General features: G+C 34.6%; 1 protein-coding gene across 4 annotated transcripts; it reads left to right on the top strand.

Moving 5' to 3' along the window:
- The first annotated feature begins 2,875 nt into the window (after positions 1 to 2,875).
- On the top strand, positions 2,876 to 6,420 carry LOC126712933 (uncharacterized). Of its 4 annotated transcripts, none has more exons than XM_050412477.1 (6): positions 2,876 to 3,117; positions 3,326 to 3,451; positions 4,444 to 4,694; positions 5,422 to 5,509; positions 5,981 to 6,047; positions 6,143 to 6,420. In XM_050412477.1, the coding sequence occupies exons 2-6, from the start codon at positions 3,396 to 3,398 to the stop codon at positions 6,194 to 6,196; spliced, it is 516 nt and encodes a 171-aa protein (XP_050268434.1). In that variant the 5' UTR covers positions 2,876 to 3,117; positions 3,326 to 3,395; the 3' UTR covers positions 6,197 to 6,420. The 4 variants fall into 4 exon arrangements, with proteins under 4 accessions (XP_050268434.1, XP_050268436.1, XP_050268433.1 ...); XM_050412479.1 differs by having other exon boundaries at positions 2,877 to 3,117; positions 4,439 to 4,694; XM_050412476.1 differs by lacking the exons at positions 2,876 to 3,117; positions 3,326 to 3,451 and adding an exon at positions 3,628 to 4,226.
- The last annotated feature ends 7,574 nt before the right edge of the window (positions 6,421 to 13,994 follow it).

The raw sequence follows: 13,994 nt of genomic DNA, 5'->3' as shown, positions 1-13,994 counted from the left end.
TAATAATAATTGGCGATGTGGACTTTGTCCAATGCTTTTATGACTTCCTTGGGTCACCAATAATTGTCTTTCTTATTATCCCAATAAATTGTCTTTCTTATGTAATATTTTCACTTTGGGAATTTGGGCCCATCTCTCATAAAATAAATTGGAAGTCCTTAAAATGCTTATGGTCGTTTTTCTCAACCAATAAAAAAAATGCTTACCATTTTTAATATGCTCTAATCAATAAGTTCCGTAAAAAAAAAAGTATTTTTTATATTTATTTTATTATTAAGTGACTTTTTTTTTTTTTGGGTGCTAAATGTCCAAATGTCTTTTGTTTAAGCTCAAAATCCGTTTATTTTGACTTGTTAGATATTATTTGAAGCACTTGTTTTCTAGGTATATTTTATTCAAATTTCACTTTTTAAGATAGCTACGAGTCTCAAATTTTAAAATAAGCCAAATAAAAGTAAAAAAAAGTTCGTACTTGGATAGGTTTTATTTATTGCTTATTTGCTAAGTGTACCCTAGAAAAAGAGGAGATTTTCCCCCTTCTTAAAACCCATCAAAAGAAGCTACAAGTTTTTAAAAAATTGGTATTTTTGCATTTGTCAAAAACATTCTATAAGAAAATATGTTGCAGATCGAAGGGATGACAAAAATTCCTCTGTATGCCTGATCAGTTCTATTATGCTTTAATCCTTGTCCCAAAGAGGTGACAGGGCGAGGATGGATCTTGCTCATCCCATTTCGTCTTCCCTTATCTCGTCTCAATTATGTACATATAATTAACTTAATACATCTTTAAACTATATATAATCTATTTTTTTTAATACTTATCTTATTAATATTAAAGTTATCTAGTTGAGGACAGAAAGTACCTCTAACCTACCCTAACCTTGACTCGACTCGTTCCCATCCTACAAGTATTTTTCCTACCCTGAGAAGAAACGGCCATGCAACTTTGTCCCTCTTCATTTCCATCCTTAGGAGATTAACATTAAAAATTTTTAAAAATCTAAAAAAAAAATACCAAAAATAGAAGTAGGAGCATAAAATAGGAAGTAGAATAGAGAAACTAAAAATAGAAGTTGGATCATGAGAGCATTCCCATCAACACTTCTAAAAATTTTGCATTTAACATCTCAAAACCCAATTTTATAACATATAACACACCACTTTACAACACCTTTTACATCAAAATTTCTATTTTTTTTTAACACTTCATTTAAATATTCTTTCATTATCATTTTTTATTCTTTTTTCCCTGTCTCTCTCTCCTTCTCTGTCTCTCTCTCCTTTGTGTCTATCTTTCACAACCCAACGCCGCCGGCCACCATATCCACCCACCCATATCACAACCACCACATCCACCCACCATCGCCGCAACCAAAAAAAAAAAGCCTCCACATCAAAAGCCACAAAATCAAAGAATCATCCAAATCAAAGAATCACAAAATCACAACAAAGACTGAAAACCACCCCGATCAACTCATGAACCCAACCACCAAAATCAAGAACCCACCAAAATCAATCAAAACCACTGAAATTAAAACTCACTGATATCAAATCACAAAACCCACTCATCAAACCACCGCAGAGACCTACCACGAACCACCGTAGAGATCTACAATCCACGAAAAACCACCGCAACCCAACCACACCTAACATCGCATCCTGGCCACACCCAAGAACCATGAACTCGAGATGCAGAGAGAAAGGGAAACAGAAAGACAAAGAGAAAATGAAAGAAAGAGTAAGAAGGAGTGGACGAAGAGCACGAGAGGGACAGTGAAAAGGAAAGGAGTGGATGGAGAGCACGAGATCAGTGGCGGCATGTAGGTATGGAGATAGCGCAGAAATCGGAGGGTAATCGAATGGTGGAGGAACCGTATTCGGATCGGACAATAAGGATGGAGATAACGGTGATGATGATGATGAGGAGTGAGCATGTGGCTTTGGAGAATAATGGCGGCAACATGTTTTGGCGAGCTATAGAGGGCTTGCCTTTGAGAGAGACACTAGAAGGAGAGAGGGACGGAGAGCACAAGAGAGAGTGAAAAGGAAGAAAGAAAGAAAAAAATTGTAGTGGTGAAAGAGTTGGCTGAGATGGTGAGAGGGAGAGGAAGAAGCTTAGGTGAAATGGTGTAACAAAGGAGAAGTGAGAGAGGAGAGAGAAGAGACTTAGGAAGGAGACAAACGCGGAAGAGAGAGAGAAAGAAATTAATAAAAAATGATAGTATAATGTTACAGTGCGGTCTAAAAAATGAGAGCACACTATAGCAATATTGCAAAATTTTTAACATATGCAATCTTTGATGGAGCAGATTTTTGGGTTATAAATGCTAAAAAAAACATCTTTGAGCATATACAACCCTTAAACTCCGTTTGGGAGTTCATAAGGGAATGGAAATGAATGAAATATATTTAAGTAAAGGAAATGAATAGAAAAGAATGGAATGAAATAGAATCAAGTAACCTTAGTTAGATGTTTTAAAATAAAAGAATGGAAACAAATGAAAATGAATGGAATGTAAGTAATCTTATTTGGGAATAATATGGAGGGAATGAAATGGAATCATTTTATGACAATATTACTATTAGACTTCTATTTTAAAATAAATGGTTGAATATATAAGGGTATTTTGGGAGTTTTAATAAAAAAATTATTAAATCTAATTTCATTCCCTCTCATTCCTCTCAATTTCGGAGGAATGAAAATTTGAAATTTTAAGAGAATAGAAAAAAATGAGTGTTTCTTCTTACCCATTCTATTCTCTCCAATTAAACCCCCTATAAGCTAAAGGAAAAATATTTTAATATTATTCTTTTCATTTATTTCCGTTTTCCGATCACACCGCCAGTTGTTAAAGGAGAATCAAACATTTCCTGACTTTTCTTACGTTGGTCTGTCTTTCTGTCTGTCTACAGCATAAGGAAGAATACAAGCAAATAGCTACTACAGTTGTAAGAAAAAAAAAATTACTAAAAAAAAAAAGTAAACAAACAGAAACAGAGGGCGCCCTTAGCTTTGGTTGAGAATCACTCACCAGAGGAGAGAGGGGGCCAATTGTTTTCACGAAAAGGAGATTAACAATTCCTTAGACGCAATCCAAACATGCCATTTTTGAGGTCTGTACAACCTTTTTTTTTTCTTCTTTTCTCTTCTCTCTTTTTCAAGAATTTTTATGAAGGAAAATTTTTGAAGGAAAGTGACGGAAACTGTTTTTTTTTTTCTTTTCTTGGGAACCAAACAAAGCTGGATCTTTCTTAATTTTCAATATTCATTTTTTGTTTCAGTTATCTGATATTGAAATTGGAATATTTATATTCTATGCAGGACCGTAAGGCCAAAAATTCTTGGACTAATAAGAGTTTTGCTTCAGAGATCTCTGCTTGGACGTGCATAAATGCAATTCTCTACATACCTTCCGACTTGCCTCTCTCAGCTTTTTGCTTGCATGGGGTCACTTCTCTCTCTCTCTCTCTCTTCATCATAATTCTAAGCCCTTTTTGGATACTGAGAAAAACAGAAGAAGAAAAAAAAAATCCAGGAATTTTGAGATTTCGAGTCTATACATATTCATTGTTTGTGATCCGAAGGGGAAAAAAAAAAGAACTTTCAGTTGAAAGCAGGTTTAATAACTTTTGAATTTTTGCTTGCAGAGAAAATATATGAAAATTAAAGGAAAGGAAAAAAAATCCTTCAAATTTGAGAAAAATATAGAATCTCTGCTCTGCTCGAGATAGTTTTGCAAATTTTGGTATACTGTGAGATTACAAACAGGAAATATATAAGATTTGAGATTCTAACTTGTTTTGTTTTCCTTAGCTTTCTTGTAGTTTACAATCAAAAAAAGGAAAACTTTCTTGTAGTTTATAGTTGCTTTGTAGGTTAAGGAATCTTGAGGACTTGTGTTTGCTTGTTCAGAAAGCAAACTTTGAGAGTTAGTGAACAGGGAAACACTGGGGAGGATCTTTTTTGTGGTTTGTTAATTCTTTTCTTGGAGTTTTGGGAAGTTGTTTAGTCTATATAGATATGATTTATATTATTTGTATTAGATATTGGGGGATCCTATAGCAATAGCAGCTATGTATTCTAGGTGTTGCTTGATAGCCAAATCGGAGAGATGCTTTGGGAAAAAACCCTGCTGTTCATTTTTAGTGCTTTCAGGAGCGTATTTGCATGCTCTTGTGCTTTTGATCAAGGAAAAGTTCAAGGCTAAATGGAAGGCTCTAGTGTAAGGAAAAAGAAAATTTTATTTTTCCTTCTTTTTTTGTTTGCAAAGAAAATAGAAATGAAAAACCTGTGGCTTAAATTGGGAATATTTAGCTCAGGCAATGATTGTTCTAAACTTTTTTTTTTATTATTAATAATTTCAAATGCTAGATTGAGAATTGAGTTGATACTTGGTTTTAATCAATTTTGTGGTTAAAACCTGATTTGCAACAGAGCAGAGGCTGCCTTGGATGCTATACTAAACCCACACCGATGGGTGAACCTTCACAGAGGCTGAGAATTCATGATAAATATGTGAGGAGAAATAGTGTATCAGAGGATTTCTGGAGTAGCAGCACTTTTGAAATGGACAACAGTACAGTTCAATCCCAGAGAAGCATCTCATCAATTGGCACCTCAAACCAAGCCCCCCTTGATCAACAGGGTTTTGATGGCAGTGTAAGCAACGCATCTGAGTTTGTAAATCATGGTAAGTTCATATTTTATTAACTTTTTTTTCTATTCACAATAACTGATTGGAGTGTTAACTAATTTCTATATTGCTTATGTTCTTGAATTTACCAATTGGAATATATTGTTGCTTGTATGATTAGTATTTTTTCCAGTCCCCTTGCTTGGGGCTAGAGGGCTCTAACAATCTTGCTAAGACTAGTGAGAATGGGATCCCTTCAGATGTAATTCATTGATGTACAGTTCATCCATCTCAACTTTGCACCGATCTTTTCAAATTTAATAATGCCTTGGGACACAACCTTGTTCAACTGCCTAAAGTGGCTTCTGCGCCAGATGTGGTTATCATATGAGTACTGCTATCTGCCCTGACCCTCTCTTTTATAATTAGAAAAGGGACAATGATAAATGTTCTGGCAAGCATGGAGCTCCTAAGACATTTATTACTTATCTTTTCTTTGTTCATTTTATTTTATTTTTTAATTGCCTGACTTCTCTGCAATTTCTGTATCTCCTTTGGTGCTCGTTAGACAATCTAATGAGTAATGATCTGTATATTCATGTACTCTGGACCTACACAATTGACACAATGAATGGCCTTGGTGTAATATAGTAGGTTATGTAGTCTTATTGATGATGCTTTTCTCTTTTGAGAAAAAAGAATGAAAGATAAGACATTTTTTAACCATTAATCCTCTCTTTCTCAAGCCAACTCTTTTACATAATGAAAACTTTGATGGATGCAGGACTTCTTCTCTGGAACCAGACAAGGCAGCAATGGCTTGGAAACAAAAGGTCACAGAGCCATCCACAAGTTCGAGAACCCAAAATAAGGTGAATAACTTCAACTGATATTGCTATTGAAGTATTCTGCTCCTGTTGTCATGCTAGTATGTGCATAATGGCCACCCAAAAATGAAAAAACAAAAAAGAAAAGTCTTAATTTCCTGGTGTCTCTAGCAAAAAGAAAGAACCTCCTAATTTGTCCAGAGTATCTGCACCCACCTCCCTCCAAAAAAAAAGAAGAAGAAGAAGAAGAAGAAGCTAAAAAAGAGATTAATTATTTCCTAGCATAATTTGATTGGGTTTACTGACCTGATGAAGTTAGCTTCTATGTTTTATTAACTTGTACATTAATATAATTCTTTCTCTTGCACATATGTGCAATTTCTTTATGGAAATATTTTGCCTGCAATACTCACAATCCTGCAGCTTGAGCAAGCCTTGGTCAAGTGTTCTGTTGTTTAACTTCTTTAATTGGTGCCTATTTTCTATCTATATGATTCAACCATTATGTTTCTGCAGATGGAATGAAACTTATGACAGTCTACTTTCAACCAAAAAGCCTTTCCGACAGCCCATCCCCCTTCGTGTAAGTTGAAAGAGACTAGGTTGCTTCCTTTGTTGTTATTGCTCATACAAGATAGTACACAATTCCTTACTATTTACTGGATTTTTAAATGACAGGAGATGGTAGAATTCCTTGTAGATATCTGGGACCAGGAGGGTCTGTATGATTGAGCATGCAAAACTGGAAAGCTCTTAAAATTTTCAATCCTTTCTTTCTTACCTTTTTTTTTAGTCCCCATTTGTATTGATTGTGTGTCTAGTGCTAAGGTTGTATATTTTCAATTTGTATTGATTATTGTTCCCCTTCTCTGCTTAGGTCCTTTATGGGTGGACCAGACAAAGTGAATTATTGTGGGGTGTTTTAAATAAAAATGACCACTTGCAATGGGACCATATATTATATCGCCTACAATGTAATAATATGCAATCCCTGCAATGTGTCTTAGTTGGCCCAATTAAAACTTGACCCATTAATTAGAATGCCATCTCAAATCCACATCAGTCTATTGGTGATGGAACTCCCAGAATCTTTCTCAGTTAACCCTTGTGTTCTGTCAATTATCACCAACATCTCAAGCATTTAGGAAATTGTGGTGATTTGCCAAATGCCTATCACAATGCAGATATCAAACCAAAGAAAAACCAAAATAGCGAAAGAGATTATTATTATCTCTTACTGTTGTGGGTCCGGCCCACATGACAGGCCATTCAATGGGTTTGTGGTAGTGTGGCCAGCCAGCCACATGATTCAAGTTGAGTTTGGCATTCTAGTCAAGTTTTTTTTTTTTGGAGGAACAAAGCATTCTAGTCAAGTTGAGTTAGGAATTGAGTGTTCTTATTTAGGATAAAGCGGCATGCGTGTTTTTCAAATTAGAGAAGAGAGCTGCCAATGGCTGAAAAGAGAAAAGGAAAAAAGAAAGAAGAAAAAAAAAGTGAGTGCATATCAGTTTTTGCAGCCACAGAAAAAGTAAAAGTGTAGTGAGGGTAAGAGCAAAGAAAACAATAAGATATTTTTTTAGCGACTGAGAGACATACACGAGAGAAGAGACGATAAATTTGGAATTTTCTCTGAAAAGAAAGATTTTGTGGGTGCTACAACTATAGACAGTTGTATTAAATGTGAGTGAAGATCACAGACTAGTTTGTGACCCATCAAGTGCCATAAGAGTTTCCATTGTCCCAACAAGTGGTACTAAAACTTGGTTGATTTAGTGGGCGTTTTTTTAAGATGGATGAAAGTTATGGGACTATGATTAAATTGATGGGTCCAAATTATCATATTTAGAAGCATAAGATGGAGGATCTACTTAATTGTAAGGATTTATATGATCCTATTGAAGGTGATACGACCAAGCCAAAGGATAAATATGATGAGTAGGAAAACTATTGGGTTCATTTGTCAATGGGTTGATGATTGTGTATTTCATCACATCGCAAGTGAGACTAATGCTTAGACACTTTCGATATATTGGAGAGTTTGTATAAGCGAAAAGACTACTAGAATAAGGTATTTTTATTAAGAAGTTTGTGAATTTAAAGTTTAAGGATGGAAGATCTGTTGCCGAGTGTTTGACTGAATTTCATAGTTTGGTGAATCAATTGACTACAGGTGAAGATGGCATTAGATGGTGAATTGTAGGTGCTGTTACTATTAAGCAATCTTCTAGACAGTCGGGAAATGTTGGTCGTATCATTGAATAACTTCACCCCTAATTGTGTTGCCGCTAACCGTTGTGAAAGATAGCTTGTTTAACAAAGAAAATAGAAGAAAAAATGCGGGCGGAGTCAACGTACAAGATCAAGCTATTGTCACAAAGAACACGGCCACGGTAGAAGTAAAAGTAGAAGACTTTTAGAGATTGTTTGGATTTGCTGTTTCCATAATTCATAATTCAAAAATGGTGGGACCCATGACTGAGAAGTCCGTTTGGATTTTCATTACTCTGTTTCCAGTTTTTATTTCCATCATTCAATTCTCTGATTTTTTAGTGATGAGTTATGGAAACTGAAAACACATTTTATGTGTTTTTAGTTTCCATAACTCTGTTTTCAATGGCATTTTAATAATTAAAACAACATATTGGGTCCCACGGTTAGAGGTCAACCGCAACTTTTGACCTTTTTTCTTTCTCTCTCTGGGTTTGGTGATCTTCTTCTTCTTCTTCTTCTTTTTCTTTTTCCTTTCACACTGGTGGGTTTCGGAGTTTAAGATCATAACCCTAATAAAAAAAATAAAAAATAAAAAGATTTTTTTTTGCAAACACAGATCTGAATCAAAGACCCAGAAGGCTTCTAGATCTTAGAAAGTTAAGAAATTCTCAATCTTTGTGTACCAAGTCAAATCAGACTCACATTCTCATCTCTCACAATCCATAACCCAAGCAAGAAAAACACAGAGACAGAGAGAGAAGAGGCAGAGAAAAATAGATAAAAAGTTTCTTAGTGTGAAAATGTGTATAGAATAGTGAGTAAGTACTGAAATTTTGCAAAGGAGATGAGATTGTAAAGGCAGATCTCACTGAAAGTTTCTGGGTTTTTGTTTTGTTTGGTTGTTTGTTTGTTTTTGTTTTTGTTTTTTTTTTTTTTTTTTTTATTGGGTTTGATCTCCCTCCACACCTTCGCCTCCATCGCCCTCTTCTTCTTTCAGTAGGTTTTGGCCTTGGTTTGAGATTTGAGAATGGTCTACAGCGGAGTGAAAACCGAAGAGGACTTGTAGAGAGTCAGCAGAGCCATCTTGGTGCTGCTGGACTAGACGATGGTGTTGTTGGGCTTGTCTTCATCGGCCGAAGAGGGTAGAGGGAGGTCTCCATACAACCCAATGCAAAAAAGACCAAAAAGGAAAGATATGACGCAGAGAGAGAGAGAGAGAGAGAGAGTGATTAGGGGCTGTGAGTGTGTCAGGCATGGGTCCCACAAACAATGAAAAAATATTGAATGATGATAAGTTGAGTGATGGTGCCAAACAGAGTTCGTGTAGAGTGATGGGGTATTTTAAGTGATGAGTGATGAGTGACAAAAATTGAGTGAGGAGTGATAAGTGATGAAAAATAAAAATCCAAACAGGGCCTTAATGATTGGGTTAAATTCAATGATAGATGATAATCAAGAGATAGATCTTAGTTTAAGGAGACTAGAGAATATTTCTATTGTAAAGAAAGTGATCATATAAAGGTCTTGGAAAAGAGAATTGACTGATGGCAAAGATGAAAGGAATGATGATGAGAAGAATATTATAGCTACTTTGATTGTTGAGGAAGTTATAGTGCTTTATGTTGAAGAGAATAGTGTGAGAATGTTGCCAATAATGATGTTGAATGGGTTGTTAATTCGGCAACCTCCAACCGTGTTATGATAGTGCTACAAATTAATGAGTGAGCAGTTTGTGATGAAGAATATAGAGAGGCTAAGTCATCTACAATTGATAATGACGAAGTGGAAGATTCAAAGGGTTTTGAGAAGTGGGAGCAACTTCCTCCACTAGAGATTTTTTGAACCTAAGAGATGTGGTCTATTGAAGAATATCAAATATTGAGCTTCGAGAATATTTTTGGGCTTCTAACAAGGGAGGCCAGGGAATTGGATTAAGAATATCTAATGTGAGATTAATTCTGTGAGAGTGAGAGGCATTGAATTTGATGAGGTTTTCAGGGACTAAATGCAGGAATTCTCCATTTTCAAGGAGTACCTCATAGCAAAGCGATGACTATTGCTCAAAAGGCTGTTTTGCTTCAGCTTGCCAAATTTCATGTGATTCCGTCTCCGAGGTCCATGATTCTTCTAGTGCCTTTTTGCCTTGCACGTTGATTTCAGGCGCACATGAGAGTCCAGGAAGGCCATGGCGGCCTATTCTACATCATTAGATCAACCACATAAGATTCAAATGATAAAGCACCACTTGTGGGACTTTGTTCAACTACTGATCCTCTTTCCCCATTAGAGAGTTTGAATTTGGAAACAAATGAAAACATATAAAAGGCAGTTATGGTGTAAGCTAGGGTTTGAATTTGGAAAAGAAAAAAAAATCATATAAAGGGCAATTTTGAAGCTATTGAGTTAGTCAATTTAGTCATTTAACATGAAATCTATGGCAATATCTTATTGCCACCAAGTGCCTAATGGCTTATGTGACACTTCCTAATATTTCTAACCTAAATATTTAAGGTTCAAATCCTCTTACCCCGAACTATCTAATTATATTAAAAATTAGAAAGTATCTTGTTAAGTTATGGTTTTTCACATAGCGTTTATGTTGGCTTTATTCCATAATAAAAAGTATTGTAATTGCATTAATTTATTTCTTTGTAATTTGTAGGATTTTATTGTATTGGGTTTAGTATTAAGTTGGTGAAGATTGCTCAAGAAGTTGATCTCGCGACTTGGCTCACAAGTGGTGCAACCTGCGAAAGTCACATGAGAAGCACATGCTAGAAGATAAAGAGTCAAGTGTTAGGCTGTATTTTGCGAGTCACTTCACGACTCAGGCCAAGTCTTGAGTGACCCGCGAAATTCTCTACCTGGAGGGTTTTAAGTGTGACCTTTCATCTTTTTTACTCTACTATATATATCCTCATTACCCACAAAATTATAAGGAAGCTATTCAAAAGAAAAGTTTAGAAAGGTTTCTACAACACACCCACCTTTTAGAGAAAGAGCTACTCATCCTTAAGAGAGAGCTACTCATCCTTAAGTGAGAATTCATTTGTAGTCTCTTCCCCTTCCCCTCTCCCATTGTTATACCTTGAGAGGAGATTTATACTCAAATACAACTCACACCAATTCAGAGTATAGAAAGTGTCTTAAAGTTTAGGAAGCATTTAGGATTTGCCAAAAAAAGCCGATGAGGGTTGGCGAATGCAATCGAATGGTATTGCAAGATCCGGATAACTAGTGAAGATAAGACTTTGAAAAGTTCATTGGTAGCTGGAGCTTGGAAAGCTCAAGTATATTGAGTAAATTAGGCTTGGAAGGTCTTTTTGATGTTCATGTACCTCCAACTTATTCACTAATGGATTGATTTCGGCTTGAAGGGCCACAGAGAGGTTTTTCGTCAAGTACTTCGGTTTCTTTTTCAATAACACGTCTTAGTGTTATCTTGTGTTTGCACTCTCTTCTCTACTCTTTAAGCTTTACATTTATCGCTTATTGTACTTGCTTATGCCTTAGAGTAATGTTTCGGTTTATTGCGCATCTTTTACTCTTGTTCCACACTTGGTTAAGTTAGAGTAAAAACAATTAAGCCATAATTTAAATTTGGGAGTCTAAATAAGCATTAGTGTTTCTACACTAATTGAGCTTTCATATCTTATTGCCACCATTGCCATGGGTTAACAATATTACCATATATTCTAGTCATGAATCCCATAAATAACGAATCAAGCATGGTAATATATCATAATCCTATAAATTGGTGTAATCTTTGTCACATCAAGTAAACCAAACATGCACTTAAAATAAAATGAAGAGGAGATGGTATGACATTATAGAGTTTTTTTTTCCTAGAATGAATAAATAAAAAGGCGCACAGTTTTTGCATTTACTTTGATTTTTTAAATAATAAAATAATAAAAATATCACTCACTTATTTAGGGATCAACTGTATAAAAAAAAATGTTGAGAGCAGAAAAGAAAAGGAACATCGAAAAAGTGGATGCAAATGTATCTAGCCTAAGCCACCAAAATGGAACCAACCTATTACTTATGTGACTAAAGCAATGCGTTTCACGTTGATTACCAAAATCAACTCATGGGTCATGCATATCATATGTGTTATTTAAGAACCAATAATTAAATTGTAAACCTATCTATACTTGGTGTGAAACCGCGTTTTAATTTCAACTTTCCTTCATGCTTCCTTAATGGGTAACTAGCAACTGCTCCATTTTCCTTGGCGTAATAGCCATGTCACAAGTTGTGACGTTAAATTTGGCAATGATATTTTATTTTTTTTGCCTTTAGCTCTAGTCCAAAATGAACAAAATCCTCATGGGCCATACTTTTGATACTTTTGCAGATAAGATAATATACATATGGGGCAGCCCCATTATAGATGTTCAAGTTCAACCTCCATTCCTCCACCACTCAAAATGCACTCAAAAGTTTATTTTATCACAAAACACAAACTCTACATTATAACATTAGTCATTAAGAAAATCAATGTGATGATGCCTTGTGCGTTTAGCCTAAAGTTTTTTTTTTTTTTGTTATGTCTCTTTTTCCCCACCTATTTGGACTTGTTAGGAGAATCCCAAACTTTTTATGCTAGATGTTCCGTCAACATTATTAATGCTTAGAAGATTTTTTTAAATCCCGTGTACCTTCACAAATGAGTGTTAATTTCCTACCAATGATTATTAGTGGGGCACATCTCTCCTGTTCTACTTTTTCGAAAGAGTAAAACTACTTTTTCGAAGGAGAAAAACTTAGGAAGAGAATATTGTTTGTGTTTTATTAACCAATGCAATCAAGGTTGTCAAAATTGAAATTCTACGTAAGATCGTGAGAGAAGGTAAGATTGTGAATCATATGATTGGATTGTGAATTGTAAGATCCTATATTATTTGAGAAAAAAAAAACAAAAAATACACGTTGGTATGTTAAATAATCATATAAATTATACATTCATTGATGTAATTACTATACATCATTATATCCATTTGTAAGCATCATTTAAAGAGGCTAAAAATCTCAAAACATTAACATTATTGGAATATTTTTTATTCGGGTCTAACTAACACTCTCTTTACATTAGAGTGAAAAAACTTGGTTTATTAGGATTTTATTTTTCATTTAAATTCAACTAAGCCTTTTGTCAAGTTAAAAAATATTATAAGAAACAATTGTCGTTTGAGATTATCAGAATCGTAAGATTTTGCCAATCCTGAACGATCACAAATATCCTTGAAAGATCCGGATCGTTTTAGATAGGTGAGATTGTAAAATCATAAAATCCATATCGGGATTTTGACAACTATGAATGTAACTATGTATTTGAATTTAATTAGAAAACCTAATGTATTACAATTGAGAAATTGTATCTAAGTTTTACTTAATAAGACTTAATTTATATCCTCTAGAAACAACTATTTCTGTAATTCCAAAATAACACGACCTGGGACAAGTACATACAAAGAGAAAAACAACTTTTTTTATTTTCAAACAATAAAAATTAAAACTAAAAATAAATAAAAATAAAAAAATAAAAAGAGAGAGAGAGAGAGAGAGAGAGAAAGAAAGAAAGAGGCTAGAGGAGTGTAAACTAGTGATCCTACTTTTGCTAAATCAAATGAAGGTTGTAAAACTATTACCCTTCAACACCCCCCCCCCCCCCCTTTTCCAAAAAACAAAAAAAAAACCTAAGATAGGTTATACATAGCAAATGAGCAAGCCACCATTTTATACTTTACACTCATACTAAGATTATTTCAATAGAAATATCAATTTAATTAAAATTAATGGGTGTTCTGTTCTATTTTTTTGACATTTTGTGGTTTGTCAAGAAAAGTATCAACCACGCTTAAGCTGTAGGTATGAGACATGATTTCAAAATGGGATACTTAATTATTTATTAACTATTTTGTGTCTTTTCACCTCGTACAAAACAAAACAAAACAATTATGCGTTTTTTTATATCCCTTGCTTGCATGGTTGTCAAAATCGCAATTTGGATTATAGGATCGTACAATTTTACGATTTCACTCACCAAAACATTTAGAATCGCACTAGAATTGTAAAAATGGTAGGATCCGTACAATTTACGATTTCACTTCACCAAAACATTTAGAATCGCACTAGAATTGTAAAAATGGTAGGATCGTAGGGGATCCTACCGATTCTACTGATCCTACCAAAACATTAGTTTTTGGTTTTTGGTTTTTTTTTTGGGGGGGGGGGGGGGGAGGTTTAAGGATAAATTTTTGGTTTTGATAAAGCTTTAAGGGTTGTTATTTTTCTATGTTGAGATGGTATGGCT

Source organism: Quercus robur, chromosome 2 (assembly GCF_932294415.1).
Source record: "Quercus robur chromosome 2, dhQueRobu3.1, whole genome shotgun sequence".
NCBI classification, from domain to species: domain Eukaryota; kingdom Viridiplantae; phylum Streptophyta; class Magnoliopsida; order Fagales; family Fagaceae; genus Quercus; species Quercus robur.
The sequence above is the reverse complement of the archived record's forward strand: the minus strand, read 5'-3'. Positions and strand labels throughout refer to the sequence as shown.

Coding starts and splice junctions, on each gene's coding strand:
- LOC126712933 (XM_050412476.1), top strand. CDS start 4,078: ATGTATTCTAGGTGTTGCTTGATAGCCAAATCGGAGAGATGCTTTGGG. Junction 5,510..5,980: donor GTTCGAGAACCCAAAATAAG/GTGAATAACTTC, acceptor ATGTTTCTGCAG/ATGGAATGAAACTTATGACA. Junction 6,048..6,142: donor GACAGCCCATCCCCCTTCGT/GTAAGTTGAAAG, acceptor TTTAAATGACAG/GAGATGGTAGAATTCCTTGT.